This window comes from Salmo salar, chromosome ssa09, assembly GCF_905237065.1.
Source record: "Salmo salar chromosome ssa09, Ssal_v3.1, whole genome shotgun sequence".
NCBI lineage: Eukaryota > Metazoa > Chordata > Actinopteri > Salmoniformes > Salmonidae > Salmo > Salmo salar.
Window position 1 is genome coordinate 28,645,431 of NC_059450.1, and position 24,570 is coordinate 28,670,000.

General features: G+C 43.0%; 1 protein-coding gene across 2 annotated transcripts in view; it reads right to left on the bottom strand.

The window, feature by feature from the left end:
- Positions 1 to 20,085: 20,085 nt before the first annotated feature.
- LOC106611160 (uncharacterized protein C14orf132) overlaps positions 20,086 to 24,570 on the bottom strand; it is a 65,743-nt gene continuing 61,258 nt past the window's right edge. For both annotated transcript variants that reach the window (XM_014211067.2, XM_014211066.2), the window contains exon 2: positions 20,086 to 22,498. In XM_014211067.2, the coding sequence (XP_014066542.1) occupies positions 22,265 to 22,498 (234 nt within the window). In that variant the 3' untranslated portion in view covers positions 20,086 to 22,264. The remainder of the gene's footprint in view (positions 22,499 to 24,570) is intronic.

Here is a 24,570-nt window from a genome sequence, read left to right on the forward strand (position 1 = left end):
CTCTGCCTCTCTCTCTCTCTATCGCTCTGTCTCTGCATTGTCCCAGACTTGCTGTTTTGACTCCCTCTCTCTCTAAGCTCTTCTGTATAAGCATTTTCTGACATCTGCTGATGTAAAAAGACCATGCATAAGCATCAACTAAATAGGTTTTATATTGACCCAAAGCAAAGTGATCTTGGTGTTTCTCCATCTGAATGATGCTGCAGCACTTACTGCAAATATATCCAGCAATTAGCATTACCACAGATTGTCTGGTAGTGGCTGTCCTCCTCATGTAGGGGTCGACTCAGAGGTCAATGACCACTCTCTTTTGGCAGTGACCATTACTCACACGGACCACCAGCTCAGACAAGGGCATTCTTGTTCACGGTCATGTTTTTATGTCAAATTTGAAGTGTGTAAGGGGTATTTTTCAACCCGTGCTCTTCAGCTGGTGATTTAATGGACTGTACAGTATGTGACTTGTATTGGGTCACGTAAATGGAGTCTTCTATAAAAAAAATATTTTAAATTTTCTTAGAGACAATGTGGCCAATGGCGCTGTCACATTACCAATGGTCTTGGCGCCACCTTATTCCCCCCTCTGTCTGTCTCATATGACAGGTCCTACATGTGATGGGGGCCCATAGTAGGCTTCAACACATCACCGTTCAATCTAATATTCCACTGGTGTCATACCAGACTTCCTGGTCTGGCAAAAATGGCCTCCACGTTTCTCTGCCCTTTCCTCTTAAAATGTGATCATCACAAAAGTTGACGAAAACCTGGAAATCAGATATCCTCTGAGATGGATTGGCTCATCAGATTTAATGGTTTAACAGTGCCATTCACGTATTTTCCCCATCTGGTGTCTATGACTGATCTTTGTATCTCCTCTAAGCCATGTCAACATTTATGTAGTTGAGGGGGTATACTCTAAATGAAAAACGTATATGGCTTGCTATAGCAAGACATGATCATGCTTTATATCAGAAATCAATGGTTTATAGATAGAATATGGCTTGGGATTTGTTTACAAATGAACACTAACATTTTTATCCAGCAACTGAACTGAATTGATTGGAAATCCACTTAAGACACTGATCATAGTTTCAGATCTGGAAATTCTATTCATGAATGTAAATTGCCAGTCATTAGTTAATGGTTTTCTTAAGTTGTGAATTTCCATCAGTTCATTCATTGACTTTCAGAATGACCCCAATACCTAACACTCTTCATCATTGTCATTCAACTCTGGTTAGTGTATGCCCTCAGTGCATCAAATACATCCTATGGCGTACCGTTCTTTATGGGCCATCAATAAATGTTCAGCCTTGCAAGAGAATGGACACTCCCATTTCCCTACAACATTGGCCTGTCTATCTCTTCTGAGATTTTTACTTATCGAATGTAGCAAACGAATTGCACTTCCCTTAATTAGTCTCACTTAAAAACAGATTATCAGTCTCTGTTGAGACCAACCGGCTACTTTTTTTCAGCCACCTTATGTTATGTTGTTTAAGAGCACATCTTAAATTGGCTGACAACTGCTCCCCGCGCAATATGATAAATGGATATTTGCACTCCACAGGTGACCACCACAAAGTAATACAACAACACACATATGGTATGTGGTGAGTAAAACACTTCAACACTGCTTATTTCAACTGGGGGAAAAATTGTGTCTGAATAACAATGTCCTAGAAAGTGCATGTCTCAAACATCACACTGCACTGTTGCACTAAAATGTCACACGCCCTGTTCCTTTGAAGTGCTAGCCCTCTATCAAGGTAGTATTTGATACAGATGCCAGAAGCAACATAAATGGTGCACTTCCATTGTCAGTGTACTGTACCTCTATGCACTGCCCGTAGGCCCCATTGACACTGCTATAGAGATGCTGTACTTTCATCCAGAATTTGCAAGCTGTTACACAAATAGAAACATTATCTAGTTATGTCCCTCTAGATGACGATGGCTTCTATAAGTGGATCTTGGTTTGTTGTTATGTCTTTAAAATATCAGATGGTCCACCATGAACTCACTGCTTTAGCGGATAATGTGGGTAGCAGAGAATTGGAGATCTTTAGACGTGGTGTGGTTGAGATTTTGAGTTGAGAGAAGTGTTTTCAGAAGTTATATGTCCAGACTTCTTTTTTCCATCTGTTTTCTGTGAGTCATTTCCCTCTAAACAGTGAATCACAAGATGTTGATGCACAGGATTATGGAAGTGTGACCATAGTTACACAGACATACTTGACTAGATCCAAACAAACAATTTGTCTAGATTTTGAAATTTAACTAGGCAAGTTAGTTAAGAACAAATTAGGTTAACTGCTTTGTTCAGGGGCAGAACGAGCGATTTTTACCTTGTCAGCTCAGGGATTCAATCTAGCAACCTTTTGGTTACTGGCCCAGTGCTCTAACCACTAGGCTACCTGCCACTCCAAATAATGGATGATGGTGGATTTTTGTTGTTGGTGGATTTATTGTAATCTAAACCTGACTCTTGGTTTTATTCATTATCATTTGATATAGAACATGTGCAAGAATGGCTTGTTTTCCAGTAATCCTAATACAACACTTACCCTATGGGGTTTACTGACTATACACCTTAAATCTAGGTCTGTATTTCTGACAGCTTTATCATACCAACATTGCAAGGTAAACTTTAAGACTGGACTAGAAGTTAGGTTAGTTACACATATTGGGAGGTATCTTACAGGAACTTCAAAGACAGTGTGAAATGTAAACTTTCTGTTGTCAGCAATGTCAAGCAGCTTTTTACTAGCACTGTGGGTAGACTGTTTGGAAAACTGTGTGGAGCTGGGGGAACATGGGTAACATAATCTTGACGAGACGGCAAATTTCTCTGTCTGTTTCTCAAACATGCTAATTTCTGCCTCTTCCTGTCTCTTGCTCTGCCCCCGCATGACGTACTGCCGTCACCACCAGTCCTGGGCTCCATGCAGTATTTAACACCAGGAGGAACTGTGGGCCTTATAACCTCTGTGACCACTAATGTAGCTGGGATATCATGCCACTTCTCCCATAGGCAGAGAAGATTCTGTACTCCAGACTTACGCTGAGTAGATTGGCTGAACCCCAAGGCTAAAAACCACATACTTTGCCCACCCATAATAATAAAAAACCTCGTAACAGCACCAAAGTCAGGTGGTTGCAATGATCAGTCTGTTTATGATTAAAAATGAGAAGTGTTTTAGGGAAGTACTGAGTCAAAGTTAGAGGAGACGTTGAATCTCCTGGCATTGGAATGAGAGAATGAGTGCACTTTCCTTTCTACTCAATTGGCCAAATAAGTGACCTCAAAACTCAACAAAACATCACTGAATCAATGTACGTGTGTAACCTACTTGTAAGTGGTCTCTCCCACATCTTATTGACTCATGCTCTCTACTCAGATTTAGATATCATTGCCTGTCTCCTCCACCTCCGCTATCAAAACTGTTTTCTCAAAGCTGCATACCAGTAGCTGAGGAACTCTTATTTTTTCCACTGGGTGGAGGTATTTATGTTTATGGTAACGGCTGGAGTATTGAGCAAGGCTTCTATCTCTCTGGCAGCCAGCCATACATAGTGTTTACATTATCACGGTGGGAGCAAGGTAAACTATTGAAGAGAAGACACACAGAACATTTGGGAAGGTCTATTTCACCACTCAGGCATTTCCAGTTGCAGGTTCATCTTATCACTGGAACTTCCAGAACAGAACGGAACAAATAATAATTCTTGCCATTGTTAAAAAATCTTTGAGAAATCTAAGCTTGATTGTCCTTCCACCTAACATACAGACAGTGGATCAGCTCATTGAGTATGGCGGCAGTTTCCTGTGAGGTGGAAACCAGGCAAATTTTACACATTTCTGTAACCTTTTTACTGTATGTCTGGCCATGCAATGTAAAGTATATAGGCTATTGTGGGTACATATGGAGCTATTCCAATAAATACAAATGCTAATTGATTACATTATTTGGCTTTTTAACCTAAATCATGTGTTGAATGTCCTCTCCTGGACAGACACTTGGCACTAAACAGCAGGCCTGCATTTGGCCAGCATCATAGACCTAATAACATGGATTTCCATGTCAGTATTTTCTTGCAACATTGTATTGCGGGAGGAATTACAGAGAGAAATAGTTGGCTTTATCTGGACGTTTTTCCTTCACATACAAGATATTTAGAGACCATCTCTATCTCCAGCCTTCAGCCACCTGCCCGTTAAAGGATAAAGCATGGGCCTGTCTGACAGAGGTTTAGATGGGTTGTGGGAAGGGTCATCATCTAATGGTTGTTTACATGCTAAGCTACAGTATAGATGGCCTGTTATTATCATCATCATCATCATCATGGTCTTTCTGTACATTACTCAGACAGACTAACAGTATTGGTTTCAAAGTCACAGCCTTTTGTTTTCACCACGGACACAGAGAATGACAGGAAAATAAGTAATGTGGAATTTGGACTTTTTGTAGAGATGATCAGCTTATAAACACCACACCCTCAAACACATAAAAGAGCACTGACTGAAAATGTTTGTTAAAGCATCCAGAGCTGAAATGAGGAAATACAACCCAAACAGCCGAAAGAGAAAGAGAGACAGAAACAGAGATAGAGACAGTGAGAGAAAGATAAATAGTTTTTATGAATGCCCTACAGATCTGCATCACCTCTGAGTTATGACAGACTGACAGACCTATGTAAGCAAAACAGGGACATCCAGTAAACAGTTTGTTTTGCAGGTCTTCCCTGCCAGAATGTGTTTTTTAGGTCTGTGTGGGTCTATTCTGCCAGAATGGCTAAAGAGATTTCTTACAGTATATCATGTAAATAGTCCTCTAAATGTTTTTCTCACTGTAAATTAGCCTACATTCCATATAATTCAGTGCCCTCTACTGGTCAAAATAGTCACTTGCGAACACATCCTCATGTAAGTCCGTCTATACATATATTTAAACCAGACTGGTCTCATAGACTAGACGTAACATAGTGAACTTAAATCATGGACACTCAAATTAGTATGATATGTTAAGTTTGGTATGGTTACATGAGACAGAAGGTTACTTATGGCAGGGTGGGTGGGTAGATGCATAACATGACTGTCTAGCAACCTAAAGGTTGCGTGTTCAAATCTCATCATGGACAACATCAGCAACTTTTCAACTACTTACTATTTTTTTTAAACGCTTCCCCTAACCCTGACTTTAACCCTTTTAGCTAACACTTCCCCTAACACTTCAGAAATTATTCACACCCCTTTTCCACATTTTGCTATGATACTGCCTGAATATAAAATGTATTAAATTTAGATTGTTTTGTCACTGGCCTACACACAATACCACATAATGTCAAAATGTAATTTCGTTTTTTGAAATTTTTACAAATTAACAAAAATGGAAAGCAAAAAGCAAATGTCTTGAGTCTATAAGTATTCACTACCTTTGTTATGGCAATCCTAAAAAAGTTCAGGAGTAAAAATGTCAAGTCACATAATAAGTTGCATGGACTCACTCTGTGTGCAATAATAGTGTTTAACATGATTTTTGGATGACTACCTCATCTCTGTACCCCACACATACAATTAACTGTAAGGTCCCTCAGTCGAGCAGTGAATTTCAAACAGATTCAAACGCAAAGAGCAGGGAGGTTTTCCAATGCCTTGCAAAGAAGGATCAAAAAAAAAAAAATACATTTAATATCCCTTTGAGCATGGTGAAGTTATTAATTACACTTTGGTGTATCAATACACCATGTCACTACAAAGATACAGGCCTCCTTACTAACTCAGTTGCCGTAGAGGAAGGAAACCGCATAGAGATTTCACAGCGAGGCCAGTGTTAATTTAAAACAGTTACAGTGTTTAATGGCTGTGATAGGAGAAAATTGAGGATGGCTCAACAACTTTGTTGTTGCTCCACAATACTAACCTAATTGACAGAGTAAAAAGAAGTAAGCCTGTAAAGAATAAAAATATTCCAAAACATGCATCCTGTTTGCAAAAAGGACCTAAAGTAATACTGCAAAAATTTACGAAAATAAATGAACTTTTTTTTAAAATTTGAGTTATTTCAAGCCTAAAGTGGTCAAGTAAGTGAACAGATTAGATTTCATCTGCAGTTTGTGTCAACCAACTGTGACAAACCTACCAACCGTAACGCTCCATTTAGAAATTTGATGCATTACATCCATAACACCTGAGCTGTGCTTATTTTAAAAAATGTATTTCACCTTTATTTAACCAGGTAGGCTAGTTGAGAACAAGTTCTCATTTGCAACTGCGACCTGGCCAATATAAAGCATAGCAATTCGACACATACAACAACACAGAGTTACACATGGAATAAACAAAACATACAGTAAATAATACAGTAGAACAAAAGAAAACAAAAAGTCGATATACAATGAGTGCAGATGAGGTAAGTTAAGGCAATAAATAGGCCATGGTGGTGAAGTAATTACAATATAGCAATTTAACACTGGAATGGTAAATGTGCAGAAGATGAATGTGCAAGTAGAGATACTGGGGTGCAAAGGAGCAAGATAAATAAATAAATACAGTATGGGGATGGGGTAGTTGAATGGGCTGTTTACAGATGGGCTATGTACAGGTGCAGTGATCGGTGAGCTGCTCTGACAGATGGTGCTTAAAGCTAGTGAGGGAGATATGAGTCTCCAGCTTCAGAGATTTTTGCAGTTCATTCCAGTCATTGGCAGCAGAGAACTGGAAGGAAAGACGACCAAAGGAGGAATTGGCTTTGGGGGTGACCAGTGAGATATACCTGCTGGAGTGCGTGCTACGAGTGGGTGCTGCTATGGTGACCAGTGAGCTGAGATAAGGCGGGGCTTTACCTAGCAGAGACTTGTAGATAACCTGTAGCCAGTGGGTTTGGTGATGAGTATGAAGCGAGGGCCAACCAACGAGAGCGTACAGGTCGCAATGGTGGGTAGTGTATGGGGCTTTGGTGACAAAACGGATGGCACTGTGATAGACTGCATCCAGTTTGTTGAGTAGAGTGTTGGAGGCTATTTTATAGATGACATCACCGAAGTCGAGGATCGGTAGGATGGTCAGTTTTACGAGGGTATGTTTGGCAGCATGAGTGAAGGATGCTTTGTTGCGATATAGGAAGCCGATTCTAGATTTAATTTTGGATTGGAGATGCTTAATGTGAGTCTGGAAGGAGAGTTTACAGTCTAACCAGACACCCAGGTATTTGTAGTTGTCCACGTATTCTAAGTCAGAGCCGTCCAGAGTAGTGATGCTGGACAGGCGAGCAGGTGCGGGCAGTGATCAATTGAATAGCATGCATTTAGTTTTACTTGCGTTTAAGAGCAGTTGGAGGCCACGGAAGGAGAGTTGTATGGCATTGAAGTTCGTCTGGAGGTTAGTTAACACAGTGTCCAAAGAAGGGCCAGAAGTATACAGAATGGTGTCGTCTGCGTAGAGGTGGATCAGAGAATCACCAGCAGCAAGAGCAACATCATTGATGTATACAGAGAAGAGAGTTGGCCCGAGAATTGAACCCTGTGGCACACCCATAGAGACTGCCAGAGGTCCGGACAGCAGGCCCTCCGATTTGACACACTGAACTCTATCAGAGAAGTAGTTGGTAAACCAGGCGAGGCAATCATTTGAGAAACCAAGCCTGTCAAGTCAGTCAATAAGAATGTGGTGATTGACAGAGTCGAAAGCCTTGGCGAGATCGATGAATATGGCTGCACAGTAATGTCTCTTATCGATGGCAGTTATGATGTCGTTTAGGACCTTGAGCGTGGCTGAGGTGCACCCATGACCAGCTCTGAAACCAGATTTCATAGCGGAGAAGGTATGGTGGGATTCGAAATGGTCAGTAATCTGTTTGTTAAAACCTCTTCAGCGTCTGATCCCGTTAGCGGGATCAAAATCCAGCGAAAAATCATATCGCCAATTAGCATTAAAAAAAATCATAATTTAAAAAAAATAATAATAATATATATTTTTTTTTTTTATAGATACACCTCTCCTGAATCGACCCACGTCGTCCGATTTCAAAAAGGTTTTACAGGAAAAGCAAATCATTAGATTATATTAGATGAGTCCATCGTAAAAAGCAGCTTCATAGCCATTTTCCGACCAACCACTTGCATCACATATAATCAAAAAACAGCTAAATGCAGCACTAACCTTTTACAAACTTCATCAGATGGCACCCCTAGGACATCATGTTATACAATGCATGCATTCTTTTGTTCAATAAAGGTCATATTTATATATAAAAACAGCATTTTACATCTCTGTCTGACGTTGACTACATAATTTCCCCTCAAAAGCGTCCCGGTAAACAATGCTACATTTCCCTAAATTACTATTCTATAACGATTTTTTAAATGTATATTGTCAATCTAACATTTATAGATGAATATCTCTTGAGATCACCCGTCATACCAGATTTTAAATTAACTTTACTGGGTAATCACACTTTGCGATAAAAGGAGATGCGATACTCAGAAAATTAGCTAATATACAGAGCTCGGCGCCATCTTGGAAAGAATCTCATGTCACATCTTATCTTCTATAATATTGTCAATAATCGCCTACCTTTAGTTGTCTTCATCAGAAAGGATCCCAGGTCCACAACAGATGTATTTTCGGTCAAAAAAGTCCATACTTCACGTTCCATTAGCCTGATGTTGGTAGCGCGTCCTATGGCTCTCTCCAAGCGCAGCTCTGAAGTTCATAATAAATGCAATGCTCGCGCATGTAGGTTCGTTCAAACATGTCAAACGTTGTATAAAATAAATCTTCAGGGCCTCTAACACCAAGAGAGCCAATAAGATTCGAGGGGGATGATGTCATGGCCTTTAAAACCGTATCCAAAGGTGGGGGCAGACATGGCGCCCGGCGTCATAATGGTGATGGCCCATCCCCTGTGACCAATTTCAAACTCGTGTCATTCACTGAGTTTTGACTCTATAAGGCTCAAACCACTGTGAAAGGACTGGCGACATCTAGTGGAAGCAATAGGAAGTGCTCAGTGAACCATTGCTCACTGTGTGATTAATAGGCAAAGTGATGAAGTCGAGTCCACAATTCAGAATTACACTTCCTGTTTCAATCGGTCTCGGGGTTTTGACTGCCATATGAGTTCTGTTATACTCACAGACACCATTCAAACAGTTTTAGAAACTTTAGAGTGTTTTCTATCCATATATAATAAGTATATGCATGCCCTATCTTCTGAGTTTGATTAGTAGGCCGTTGAAAATGGGAACGATTTTTTTTCAAAATGCGCTGTGGCGCCCCCTATCCTACGGTATCCTCAAGAGGTTTTAACTTGGCTTTTGAAGACCTTAGAAAGACAGGGTAGGATAGTTATAGGTCAGTAGCAATTTGGGTCTAGAGTGTCACCCCCTTTGAAAAGGGGGATGACCGCGGCAGCTTTCCAATCTTTGGGAATCTCAGACAATACGAAAGAGAGGTTGAACAGGCTAGTAATAGGGGTTGCAACAATTTCGGCAGATAATTTTAGAAAGAGAGGGTCCAGATTGTCTAGCCCGGCTGATTTGTATGGGTCCAGATTTTGCAGCTCTTTCAGAACATCAGCTATCTGGATTTGGGTGAAGGAGAAATGGTGGGGGCTTTGGCGGGTTGCTGTGGAGGGTGCCGGGCAGTTGACCGGGGTAGGGATAGCCAGGTGGAAAGCATGGCCAGCCGTAGAGAAATGCTTATTGCAATTCTCAATTATAGTGGATTTATCGGTGGTAACAGTGTTTCCTAGCCTCAGAGCAGTGGGCAGCTGGGAGGAGGTGCTCTTATTCTCCATGGACTTTACAGTGTCCCAGAACATTTTGGAGTTAGTACTAGAGGATGCACATTTCTGTTTGAAAAAGCTAGCCTTAGCTTTTCTAACTGCCTGTATATATTTGTTCCTAACTTCCCTGAAAAGTTGCATATCACGGGGGCTATTTGATGCTAATGCAGAATGCCACAGGATTTTTTTGTGCTGGTCATGGGCAGACAGGTCTGGAGTGAACCAAGGACTATATCTATTCCTAGTTATACATTTTTTGAGTGGGGCAAGCTTATTTAAGATGGTGAGGAAGGAACTTTTAAAGAATAGCCAGGCATCATCTACTGACGGGATGAGGTCAATGTCATTCCAGGATACCCCGGCTAGGGGGATTAGAAAGGCCTGCTCGCAGAAGTGTTTTAGGGAGCGTTTGACAGTGTTGAGGGGTGGTCGTTTGTTCGCAGACCCATTACGGATGCAGGCAATGAGGCAGTGATCGCTGAGATCTTGATTGAAAACAGCAGAGGTGTATTTGGAGGGCGAGCTAGTTAGCATGACATCTATGAGGGTGCCCGTGTTAACGGATTTGGGCTTGTACCTGGTAGGTTCATTGATCATTTGTGTGAGATTGAGGGCATCAAGCTTAGATTGTAGGATGGCAGGGGTGTTAAGCATGTCCCAGTTTAGGTCACCTAGTAGCACGAGCTTAAAAGATAGATGGGGGGCAATCAATTCACATATGGTATCGAGGGCACAGCTGGGGGCAGAGGGAGGTCTATAGCAAGCGGCAACCGTGAGAGACTTGTTTCTTGAAAGGTCCATTTTTAGAAGTAGAAGCTCGAATTGTTTGGGTACAGACTTGGATAGTAATACAGAACTCTGCAGGCTATCTTTGCAGTAGATTGCAACACCGTCCCCTTTGGCAGTTCTATCTTGGCGGAAAATGTTATAGTTAGCGATGGAGATTTCAGAGTTTTTGGTGATTTTCCTAAGCCAGGATTCAGACACGGCTAAGACATCCAGGTTGGCAGAGTGTGCTAAAGCAGTGAGTAAAACAAACTTAGGGAGTAGGCTTCTAATGTTAACATGCATGAAACCAAGGCTTTTACGGTTACAGAAGTCAACAAATGAGAGCTCCTGGGGAGTGGGAGTGGAGCTAGGCACTGCAGGGCCTGGATTAACCTCTACATCACCAGAGGAGCAGAGGAGAAGTAGGATAAGGGTACGGCTAAAGGCTATACGAACTGGCCGTCTAGCATGTTCGGAACAGAGAGTAAAAGGAGCAGGTTTCTGGGCATGATAGCATAGATTCAAGGCATAGTGTACAGACAAAGGTAAGGTAGGATGTGAGTACATTGGAGGTAAACCTAGGCATTGAGTAATGATGAGAGAGATATAGTCTCTAGAGACATTTAAACCAGGTGATGTTGTCGCATATGTAGAAGGTGGAACAACATGGTTGGTTAAGGCATATTGAGCAGGTCTAGAGGCTCTACAGTGAAATAAGACAGTAATCACTAACCAGGACAGTAATGGACGAGGCATATTGATATTAGAGAGAGGCATGCGTAGCCAAGTGAACATATGGGTCCAGTGAGTGGTTGGGCTGACTGGGTACACGGCGATTCAGACAGTTAGCAGGCTGATGCTAACAAGGTAACAGTTAGTAGGCCGGGGCTAAACAAGCTAGCAGTTAGCAGACCGGGTTAGCAAGCAAGCAGTTAGCAAGCAGTTGGCAAGCAGTTGTGACTGGGGGAATAGAAGCTTGTTGTGTGCAACAGGGAGTGGTAATTATATGCAACCTTCACAAAAACATTTACTTGCTAAAACATGTCCAGCTTGTCTATCTATGGGTAACAGAGTTGACATGTTATGTTCGACCTGCTCAGTGTTCCACCACAAAACACCAGAAAATGTCCAAAATGAGTAGAACCAGCTCACCTGCTTTTACTCTATGATTTGACTATTAGATGTTTAATGTCTCTTTTGATAAATATATTTAACTAGGCAAGTCAGTTAAGAACAAATTCTTATTTCCAATGACGGCCTACAATGATGATGAAACTTAGAGACATTTTGGATTAAGTGTGTTGAAATCTTCCTAGAAATGACACAGGATTGACAAGCCTTTATTTATAGAAACAAATCTGTTCCTTTGTTTTCCGTCTGTGCTCTCTGTAGAGATGCAGCTGCGGGCTGAGGGGCTGGAGAGGTCAGATTAATATTTTCTGAAAGGGCTGCCTCGTCATAAATCCACCTCTCTTTTGAAGGACATTTGCTGTTTGGGTTGACAGACAGAGCTAGATACTGTACCTTCTCAACCCTGAGAGCAGAGAGCTGCAGCCAGCGACTTTTCCCAGGTGCATATTCACGTTCACATTCTAAGAATATGGCCCAGGCTTTTTGAGTGACTTACAGACATTGCTGAGCTCATATTCTATATATACAAAAGATGGGGACACCCCTTCAAGTGAGTGGATTCGGCTGTTTCAGCCACATCCCATTGCTGACAGGCGTATAAAAATCGAGCACACAGCCATGCAAACTCCATAGACAAACATTGGCAGTGGAATGGCCTTACTGAAGAGCTCAGTGACTTTCAACGTGACACCTTCATAGGATGTCACCTTTCCAACAACTCTGTTTGTAAAATTTCTGCCTTGCTAGTGCTGCCCTGGTCAGCTGTGCTGTTATTGTGAAGTGTAAAAATATAGGAGCAACAACGTCTCAGCCGCGAAGTGGTAGGCCAGACAAGCTCACAAAACGGGACAGCCGAATGCCAAACTGCTTCTGGAAGTAACGTCAGCACAAGAACTGTTCGTCGGGAGCTTCATGAAATGGGTTTTCATGGCCGAGCAGCCGCACACAAGCCTAAGATCACCATGTGCAATGCCAAGCGTCGGCTGGAGTGGCGTAAAGCTCGCCGGACTCTGGAGCAGTGTAAATGCATTCACTACCTGGCAGTCCAACAGACTAATCTGGGCTTGGCAGATGCCAGGAAAATGCTACTTGCCCCAATGCATAGTGCTAACTGTAAAGTTAGGTGGAGGAGGAATAATGGTCTGGGGCTGTTTTTCATGGTTTGGGCTAGGCCCCTTAGTTCCAGGGGAAATCTTAACGCTACAGCATACATTTTGGACGATTCTGTGCTTCAAACTTTGTGGCAACAGTTTGGGGAAGGCCCTTTCCTGTTTCAGCATGACAATTCCCCTGTGCACAAAGTGAAGTCCATACAGAAATGTTTTGTCGAGATCGATGTCTCAATGGGCATGGGGGAAGGAAATGGCTACAGTGGCTGTGGGATACACAAAAAACAATCCCATTCCATTCCCTCCTTCTCCCTCTCTCTGTTATAGCTGGAACATCATTTGCCATTACTTGAGTTTGGGAGAAAAGAAGCAGAGCTTAATGTAGAAATGGATTAGAACTACCTCTTGTGGTTTTTTACCCCCCCCCCTTTCTCCCCAATTTCGATCTTGTCTCATCGCTGCAACTCCCCAATGGGCTCAGGAGAGGTGAAGGTGAAGTCATGCATCCTCCGAAACATGACCCGCCTAACTGCGCTCCTTAACACCAGCCATCTTAACCCAGAAGCCAATGTGTCGGAGGAAACACTGTTCAACTGGCGATCAGGGTAAGCCTGCAGGCACCTGAACAACCACAAGGAGTCGCTAGGGAGCGATGAGCCAAGTAAAGTCCTCCCGGCCAAACCCTCCCCTAACCCGGACGCTGGGCCAATTGTGTGCCGTCCTATGCGACTCCCGGCCACAGCCGTTTATGGCACAGCCCGGGAATGAATCCAGGTCTGTAGTGTTTTTAATGACAGTACACAATCTGTCCCCAGACAAATTCATCATGAGAGAATCTTTCAATTATTGTAGGCCAAATCTGTCTCAGAGGGATAAACGACCTAATTGGATCTATTTGAAAACACACATCTTCAGTTGACTTCTCCATGTCCAACTTTGCAAAGCATGTAATTAATCATGAATAATTCTGTTTAGCACCATTCTAATTCAACATTTTCAACACGGCAGTGGAGGCTTCAGCTCTTTATCTATAACACGTTCATAAGATTTGACATGAGCCAGCAATCTGGTAATGATGAGGGCCATTTTTGTGGGTGAAAATATGGAGCCTCGGAAATGACAGCCAAGGGCTAAAGGTCTAATTCTAGTACTGTACCTCTCACTGTTGCTATTGCACCGCACCTGAAAGTAATCCAGTTCTGCCATCATCCATCCATCCATCCATCCATCCATCCACTCACTCACTCACTCACTCACTCACTCACTCACTCACTCACTCACTCACTCACTCACTCACTCACTCACTCACTCACTCACTCACTCACTCACCCAAACCCCTCCTCTCAATCCCCTGCCCAACTCTCGATTCAAAAACTGACAGGCAGCTGTCAGTCAATCACCAAGCCATCGGACCGAACAATAAGACTTTATCACTTCTGCCTATTCAAGCAGTTAACAGTAATAACATTTGTCATACGCACGTCAAGGCGGATTATAGATTATGCAACTGCCAACACAATTACAACGCCTCTGGCACACTGTGAAACATTTCCTGTCGCTTTTAATCATTCTGACTATTCAACACGATGGCATTAAGATTTAGATTTCCAGTCGATGCAGCACAATGTTAGTTCTAATTCTGGCCGGGCGAAAAGAGGGAGGGGTTGACAGGTGACACCCCTCTGTGGATGATGATGGTAACAGGTCCTGTGGGATCAGGATCCAGTAATGGGATTCAGTTGTTACCCCAACTCAGGGAGCGTAAGGGTCAGAGAGAGAGAGAGAAAGAAAGAGAGAGAGCGAGAGAGAGAAGGCTGTGACCCAAATTGTACTCTATTCACTATTTAGTGCACTACTTTTGACCAGGGTCTTTAGGCTGGTCAAAAGTAGTGCACTATATAGGGAAGAGGGTGCCATTTGGGACACAGTCAAACTCAGGCCATTAATCCAGAGCCACTTACCTCATTCACTTGTCCCAGTGTTTTAATGGTGAAGGCAGGAGTACATGGGCTGAGGTGAACTCATGCCCTCCTCCACTCACCTGGGGCTGCCATTCAATCAGGAGCTCCAGTCAGAGCTCTCCACCAACACAGCCAGGTCGGGTCAATGTTGTGATACTGCCTGATTGCACTTAATGAGTCTGGGAAGCCCTGAATGGGAGTCAGTGTCAAGTGTTTGAATTCAGCCTCCTGATATTCAAATCAAAGTTTATTTGTCACGTGCGGCGAATACAACAGGTGTAGACCTTACAGTGAAATGCTTACTTACAGGCTCTAATCAATAGTGCAAAAAATTTATTAGGTGAACAATAGGTAAGTAAAGAAATAAAACAACAGTAAAAAGACAGGCTATCTACAGTAGCGAGGCTATAAAAGTAGCGAGGCTACATACAGACACCGGTTAGTCAGGCTGATTGAGGTAGTATGTACATGTAGATATGGTTAAAGTGACTATGCATATATGATGAACAGAGAGTAGCAGTAGCGTAAAAGAGGGGTTGGCGGGTGGTGGTTGGCGGGACACAATGCAGATAGCCCGGTTAGCCAATGTGCGGGAGCACTGGTTGGTCGGTCCAATTGAGGTAGTATGTACATGAATGTATAGTTGAAGTGACTATGCATATATGATAAACAGAGAGTAGCAGCAGCGTAAAATGAGGGGTTGGGGGGGTGGGCACACAATGCAAATAGTCCGGGTAGCCATTTGATTACCTGTTCAGGAGTCTTATGGCTTGGGGGTAAAAACTGTTGAGAAGCCTTTTTGTCCTAGACTTGGCACTCCGGTACCGCTTGCCATGCGGAAGTAGAGAGAACAGTCTATGACTGGGGAGGCTGGGGTCTTTGACAATTTTTAGGGCCTTCCTCTGACACCGCCTGGTGTAGAGGTCCTGGATGGCAGGCAGCTTAGCCCCAGTGATGTACTGGGCCGTACGCACTACACTCTGTAGTGCGTTGCAGTCAGAGGCCGAGCAATTGCCGTACCATGCAGTGATGAAACCAGTCAGGATGCTCTCGATGTTGCAGCTGTAGAACCTTTTGAGGATCTGAGGACCCATGCCAAATCTTTTTAGTTTCCTGAGGGGGAATATGCTTTGTTGTGCCCTCTTCACGACTGTCTTGGTGTGTTTGGACCATTCTAGTTTGTTGGTGATGTGGACACCAAGGAACTTGAAGCTCTCAACCTGCTCCACTACAGCCCCGTCGATGAGAATGGGGGCGTGCTCAGTCCTCCATTTCCTGTAGTCCACAATCATCTCCTTAATCTTGGTTACGTTGAGGGATAGTTTGTTATTCTGGCACCACCCGGCCAGGTCTCTGACCTCCTCCCTATAGGCTGTCTCGTCGTTGTCGGTGATCAGGCCTACCACTGTTGTGTCGTCTGCAAACTTAATGATGGTGTTGGAGTCGTGCCTGGCCATGCAGTCATGGGTGAACAGGGAGTACAGGAGGGGACTGAGCACACACCTCCAGTGTTGAGGATCAGCGTGGCAGATGTGTTGCTACCTACCCTCACCTGGGGGCGGCCCGTAAGGAAGTCCAGGATCCAGTTGCAGAGGGAGTTGTTCAGTCCCAGGATCCTTAGCTTTGTGATGAGCTTTGAGGGTACTATGGTGTTGAAAGCTGAGCTGTAGTCAATGAATAGCATTCTCACATAAGTGTTCCTTTTGTTCAGGTGGGAAAGGGCAGTGTGGAGTGCAATAGAGAATGCATCATCTGTGGATCTGGATAAATTAGTAGCACATACTGTGCCTGTGTACAGTATGCTGTCTCTACATTTGAGATCTAGAATAGAGGGAGTGTATTGACTATGCCGTGAAAAACGTATGTGGAGACTGAGATTGATTTGCGGTGTGTCCGTGCCTTTTCCCCCAGTTTCCCTGACAGAGTGGGTTTGAGAAAGAGACCTGGAACTGGGATCCAGAGACAACAAGGGTGAGTAACGCCTCGTAATGATGGGAGCTAAATAATCCTGTAAGCCTCCTCATGCCCACGTAACAACCCACTCACAACCTCAGCAACAGGAAACACATTGATGATAATGATCTGAAAATACATTCATCACTTCTTCCTGGGAGCAGAGTTGTATGGTTGGGCATATGTATGTAACATAGCATACACATGTTAATATATGATTATTGTCAGAACGACTCTAACATGCAGGAGGGGTGAAGTCAGGCGCAGGAGACCAAGGTACGTGAAGCACACATTTAATGAACAAAGTCCAAAAGTGCCGTAAAACAAGGCAGGGTACAAAACTCAAGCGACAGGATAGAACCCTAAATGAGTCGGGACGCAGCCCAGCAAACCCTAATGCCTAAACACAGAACGGCAGAGGAAAATCAAATCCCCAACCTACGATAAAACGACACAAAATAATCCCGCACAAACCCAAACCAAAAACAGACACACTAAATACCCCACTAATGAACTAACACAAAACAGGTGCTAACCTAAACAGACATAACCAAATGAAACAGAAAAGGAGATCGGTGGCAGCTAGTAGGCCGGCGACGACGACCGCCGCCGACCGGGGAGAGGCTGTAGACGTTGTGACAATTATGTTACGTCACTTGTAGCTTCAGCAGTGCGGGAGGAAAGGGAAAAGACCCCTGTGCTTCTGCCCCTATCTCTGAGCTGACACAGTTTGACAAGATGTGTCCGAGGCATTTGGCTACATTAGCATATTCAACACCTCACTGCTGAGCTGTCAGCCGGGATTGGACAGGAGAGAGCTGGAGTGGTGCACCCTGGGACAACAAGGGGGGTTTCCTGGCAGCATGCACTCAGACCTCCTCCACTACTATACCTTCAGACAGATTAATCTTACCCAAGGCTCAAATTAACCCACATTATTATCTACTATTAATTCACTATGGGAGCACTGTGGTGAGCAGCCTCATCAGCAACAAACCCACTGTGGTGGATGAAGTAGAGTAGACAAAGCTGAATGCCATGCACGTACACCTGCAAGCACCATCATTATCATCTATTAACATAGATTAGCATTCGCCAGGTCAATGGTTATCGTCTTCATCTGACTGGTTCTAAAGGGGCTTTTGAGGGAATGTAACTGGCGAGTATGGCTAGACTTCTGGGTGTTTCTCCACACTGTGTGGGTATATTTATACAGTGCAGTGTGAGGATCAGCAACGGGTTAAAACGAAAAGGAAAGGGTGCGCAGGGATCATCCACAGCTGACTTTACTCCTCCACTTCCTTTCCTTATGATGTGGATTTTGAAAAGGCCGTGGCTGTTTGAGGCTAAAGCAGATTCAGATATTAAGTAGACTACTGACTGACTGTAGCGGTCGGGGGAGGACATTCAGATTACCCAGGCATGGAGGGGTCTTAGGAACGCAGTTGGAGGGCATTGTGGGGGTGATCTCTTAATGCTCTTCCTCTGTGCTATTTTCTGACCTGGCATCAAATGGATTTGCCACAGCACCTTGAGCATAAAGGTCTCTCTACCTGAGTCAGGGGGACTCGAATTGTACAGCCTTATAACATTATGTAATGTACTTAAGTAGTATGTACTTGAATGGCAAATCTATTGTTTCAGATGTGCTGTTAACGTATCTGAGTTAAAGGGTAATTAATGATATATGACAATTATTATTGCATAGCTGTAAACATTGTCATGTAAACACAATTTACAAATATGTTCCTATTCCTAATTATATGAATGATTACTACTCAGCCTAGCCAATATCCAGAGTCTACTATAGAGACATCTATTACAACAAAGTAAAACAAGGCAACTTCTCCTATTTTCAGTGAAGGAATGACAGTGGCTCTCATCTAGACAGAGATATATACAGCCTGTGTAAGAGTGAGTGATGGTACAATGCTTGTCTTGCATCAATCTCACCTGGGGGCACAGCATCCACTAGTAATCAGTGCCAGTGCATATACCTTCAGTAGGAAGCAGTGCCAGTGCACATACCTTCAGTAGGGAGCAGTGCCAGTGCATATACCTTCAGTAGGAAGTAGTTCCAGTGCATATACCTTCAGTAGGAAGTAGTGCCAGTGCACATACCTTCAGTAGGAAGTAGTGCCAGTGCACATACCTTCAGTAGGGAGCAGTGCCAGTGCATATACCTTCAGTAGGAAGCAGTGCCAGTGCACATACCTTCAGTAGGGAGCAGTGCCAGTGCATATACCTTCAGTAGGAAGCAGTGCCAGTGCACATACCTTCAGTAGGAAGCAGTGCCAGTGCACATACCTTCAGTAGGAAGCAGTGCCAGTGCATATACCTTCAGTAGGGAGCAGTGCCAGTGCACATACCTTCAGTAGGGAGCAGTGCCAGTGCATATACCTTCAGTAGGGAGCAGTGCCAGTGCATATACCTTCAGTAGGAAGCAGTGCCAGTGCATATACCTTCAGTAGGGAGCAGTGCCAGTGCATATACCTTCAGTAGGAAGCAGTTCCAGTGCATATACCTTCAGTAGGAAGCAGTGCCAGTGCATATACCTTCAGTAGGAAGCAGTGCCAGTGCATATACCTTCAGTAGGGAGCAGTGCCAGTGCATATACCTTCAGTAGGAAGTAGTGCCAGTGCATATACCTTCAGTAGGAAGCAGTGCCAGTGCATATACCTTCAGTAGGAAGTAGTTCCAGTGCATATACCTTCAGTAGGAAGTAGTTCCAGTGCATATACCTTCAGTAGGGAGCAGTGCCAGTGCATATACCTTCAATAGGGAGCAGCGCCAGTGCACATACCTTCAGTAGGAAGCAGTTCCAGTGCATATACCTTCAGTAGGAAGCAGTTCCAGTGCATATACCTTCAGTAGGAAGCAGTGCCAGGAGCTTGTCTCTGAGAACCAATGCATCACCTGTCAGGCTTGTGTCTCACAAACACACTGAAAAGCCTATCTCTACTAATGTGATATATTGTGTTATGCATAGGGTATGGGTTTCATTCAATCCGTATCGCAGAAGTTCAGTGCTATAATGTGCTTGACATTTTAAGGTAATTTCCAATTGAGCCGACATACCATATGCAGCGTTTACCGTGATTGCGGTCTCCGTGAACACAGGAACATTGCCTTTAAATGTCAATCGTGGTAGCGCTGAACTTCAGCATTACGGATTGAATCGATCCCTAAATCTTATGGTGAGATCTCTATTAATTTCCTCCCAGTGTACATTTTGCTCAGAAGGTGTTACATTTAACACTCTCACAATACATATGAGTGCCACTGTACAGTGTTAAATAACACTTCTGTTGATGCGTTTCCCTGTTGGATTGAATGGGACATTTTTCATGCAATAAGGATTCATGGAGACATATACAGCAATCCTGAAACTTTAATAGTAATAGATGTTCTTACAAAAAAGAATATTGTGTAATTTATGTGAATTACAACATTGCTAAACACTCACACATTCACCTCTTATTAAAAAATAAAGTAACGGTCTTTGGAAGACCTTATCTCAACGTTATATTATTACCTCCTAATTTGGGGATTTAAATATTACAATTTGTTGGAAGTTCTATCATAGTTGGGTAATATAAGTAAGTTCTTAGTGTATGTTGTAGAAATACAAATACGTACAGTGTATACCATGACATGAGAAACCTTCTACAACCTTTTACAATAGATAGTCTTACTACAAAGTCTTCTTTCATCAAGATCACATAAGAAATATAATTGAATACTAACAGCCCCTACGCAGATCCTTAAATAGGTTATTGCTAACACTAGATGATGCCCTGTAGCTTAAAATAATATATCATATTACAAAAAGATGTCAAAAAGGATGATGGAATACATTTTCCCACTGGGCACACACTGGTTGAATCAACGTTGTTTTCATTTCAATGACATCTGTGCCCAGTGGGTTGACATTTTGCATCAGCTCAAGAGTGGGGGATGTATACACAAGAAAATGGCTATTCACTTCAGCATCCGAATGTTATTCATAATTCATTAGATCATGTGGCTGATATAACTCACTGGCTATAATAGAGAACTTGGCTCAAATAGATGTTTATCACTCTCGCTCAGATAATTACACTTACAGCTTATGAGGCAAGCCAGACAACATTCAAGAACGACTGTCTCCTTGAGAGAAGACAAAAGAAAATCAAGAAAGGAGCAACTCTTACCTGTATCAGCTCTTCTCAGCGGAACAGAAAGCTTAGAGGCTGAGATTGAGCATGTTTTTATCAAACCATCACATTTACCAAGCAATCATCATTTAGTGGGTATTGTATGTTCTTTTCAGTTCTGTTCTAGACAGAAATCAGTCAATCATTTTGATACAAACTCATAGCACTGTCGCTGTGATAACCTAAAGAAATGATCTCCCTGACATCCATGTACACTAGAATGTGTGTTGTGGTGACACCAGGGGTCTCACTCGCGTCTTGAAAAGAGCCTGTTAATATTCTCAATTAAGGGACGTGGATTAATCGCCAATGTAACAACTGCCTTTGGACGTACCGCAGCACAAAGCTATTTCACTGAACAGTTCTGAATGTAAAGAACCCAGCTTGAAGGAAACAGATAGAAAAATGCCCAGCATTTCTATTACCCCACTTATTTAGATCATACAGCACGTAAAGACTCCAAAGAAGGTAGCTAAATAACAATTAAGCTTTGACAACCTAAAGCTGTACAGTATTTTTCCTGCTCATGTAAACTGTGCTTATATCTTTCAAGTCTGCCTTGATCATATACTGAGAGGTTTGTTGTAAAAAAGTGAAATGTCTTTGATAGATGTATTGTTTAGTGTAATAAATAATGTTTTAGACGAAGAATTTGCTGTTGTGATCAGAGTAAATTAGACTGTGAGTGATTGTCTTTATTGGACCATAAACTGGTGTGGCATTGCTAAAGAAACTGAGAAGCAATAACAGTTGGAGGATCCAAAAGGATGTTGCAGGAATTTTTCATTAAAGCCAGTGTCTGTTGGTCCATTTTCTGTCGATATTACAAAGGAAAGCTAATACTTTGGGCCTTCCTTTGTCAGAACAGATAACAGGCTGTAAGAAGCTGAGCACATGGCTAATGCAGAAGTAATCCCAGAGTCCCATAAATGTTTTAATAGTCACGTCTCTGTTCATCCCAATAATTAAGCAGCACTCCTCTTAATTGCCTCTCTTCTATCTGGGGGACATTTTAAGATGGTCCAGTTCACCCTGTATGTACCCTTCAGCCCCACAATGCAACACAACAACATTCAGGAGCATGATGTCCACTGAAAATTAGGCGACTAAAGTTGAAAATACCTTTCTGCCTCCAGTTGAACTGTGCATAGTGTTCGTATCCTGAAACTTTAGGATTTTTGTATTGAAAGTGAATGATGCTGAAGCTTCAACTATAGAACCCCCACACCATAGCCAGCATCTGCATCCCAGAGCCCTTTGATAATTCAGTATGTGATATTTGTCCTTTGTCTTTTATCACGTTCCCCCATGGGGAGGCTCTTTAATTTTTGGCTGGGTGGGCGGGAAGGAGAGATGGATCAGAAGGTGAATGCGTAGACCACTCCCACCACCACGATGTTGCCGATAGTAGCGATGATGGCAATCCAGAGCCAGATGGCGTCACTGGACGAGGACTGGTCATCCTGCTGGGCCTGGGCTGAGGCAGCCGCAGAGGCAGCATGGACGCTGGCCGAGGAGTTGAAGAGCGAGTGGTCGGCACTGTAGTTGTCATTGGGTGAGGAGTCCATGAAGGCCCCTGTCATGACTGGGATCTGGAGGAGAGGGAGGAAGTGAGGGAGAGAAGGAGAAAGATAGAAAGAGAGAGAATTAGAGAAGATGGAAAGGTGTTATTTTATTTCATATGCAGTGTAGAGCTCTTTGCCAATAGGTACTGCACATCGATCTAACATTACAGTAAAGTCCCTTATCCTGTGAGTAGGATTTGTTCTTGGGCCCTGCATTAGCAAGTTAAAGCAGAACAGTATATTAAAATAAATAGTGAACATGATATCACTGCATCTTGTTGCAAATGGGAACAAGGTTTCTCACTTGTTCGTGTGGATCCCTCCTGAGCACACACAGGCTAGTTCCCACCCTGGGAAATAGGGCTTAATTAACACCAAATTAATATTTAATCTGTGGGAAGTGAGATTTTTAAATTTATTTAACCTTCATTTAACTAGGCAATTCAGTTAAGAACAAATTCTTACTTACAATGACAGCCTAGGAACAGTGGGTTAACTGCCTTGTTCAGCGGCAGAACGACAGATTTTTACCTTGTCAGCTCGGGGACTCAATCTAGCAACCTTTCTGGCCCAACGCTCTAACCACTAGGCTACCTGCCGCCACTGATTTATTGCTTGGGACAATTAGAAGCCCTAAGAATGCTGCTGGTTGGCAGAAAGATGGAGAGTATCAGTACTGTATGTAGTGTAGGAAGCTGAGGTGTGCCTGAGAACAAAAAAGAACAGTAGCTCTCAAACTAGAAAACAGACTTCTCCTCTCCTCGGAGGGCTGTCGAAATCACCATGCTAAAAATACATTTGGATGAGATGACGTGGAGCAGTCGCACTATATACACCGAAACACTCTCCCTCTCTCTCCGCTGGCGCTCAAACAAACACACACACACAATAATTAATAGAAACAAAAACACACACACACGCTCCTTTGAGGTCTTTCCTCGCACACAGGGAAATGTCTTTTTGAAAAGCATTCCGCTGCTCGCCAGCCATTGGCCCTCGGTAGTGAATAATGACATGACACATCCAATTGTGTGCCAGTTATTCCTCATGAGCATGACGGGAGCGGACATCCATGTATGGGGGAAGTAGCCTGGGAGTCCCTAACCCCAATTAGTGATCACTCAGCCAGAAGTAAATACTGAGGTTGGCTGATGGATGGATGGAATACTGATCTACAGCGGTTTGATGCCATCAGAATGTGTGACTCATATGTCTGTTTGATGTGTATGCTATGTACAGTACCGTTCAAAAGTTTGGGGTCACTTAGAAATGTCCTTGTATTTGAAAGAAAAGCACATTTTTTGTACATTAAAATAACATCAAATTGAACAGAAATACAGTGTAGACATTGTTAATGTTGTAAATGACTATTGTAGCTGGAAACGGCTGATTCTACATAGGCGTACAGAGGCCCATTTCCAGCAACCATCACTCCTGTGTTCCAATGGCACGCCTTACAAGTCCTTAACTGGCAGCTTCATTAAATAGTACCCGCAAAACACCAGTCTCAACGTCAACAGTGAAGAGGCGACTCCGGGATGCTGGCCGTCTAGGCAGAGTTGCAAAGAAAAAGCCATATCTCTGTCCAGTGTCTGCGTTCTGTTGCCCATCTTAATCTTTTCTTTTTATTGGCCAGTCTGAGATATGGCTTTTTCTTTGCAATTCTGCCTAGAAGGCCAGCATCCCAGAGTCGCCTCTTCACTGTTGACGTTGAGACTGGTGTTTTGCGGGTACTATTTAATGAAGCTGCCAGTTGAGGACTTGTGTGGCGTCTGTTTCTCAAACTAGACACTCTAATGTACTTTTCCTCTTGCTCAGTTGTGCACCGGGGCATCCCATTCCTCTTTCCATTCTGGTTAGGGCCAGTTTGCGCTGTTCTGTGAAGGGAGTAGTACACAGCGTTGTACAAGATCTTCAGTTTTTTGGCAATTTCTTTGCATGGAATAGCCTTCATTCCTCAGAACAATAATAGATAGACAATTTTCAGAAGAAAGTTCTTTGTTTCTGGCCATTTTGGGCCTGTAATCAAACCCACAAATGCTGATGCTCCAGATACTCAACTAGTCTAAAGAAGGCCAGTTTTATTGCTTCTTTAAATC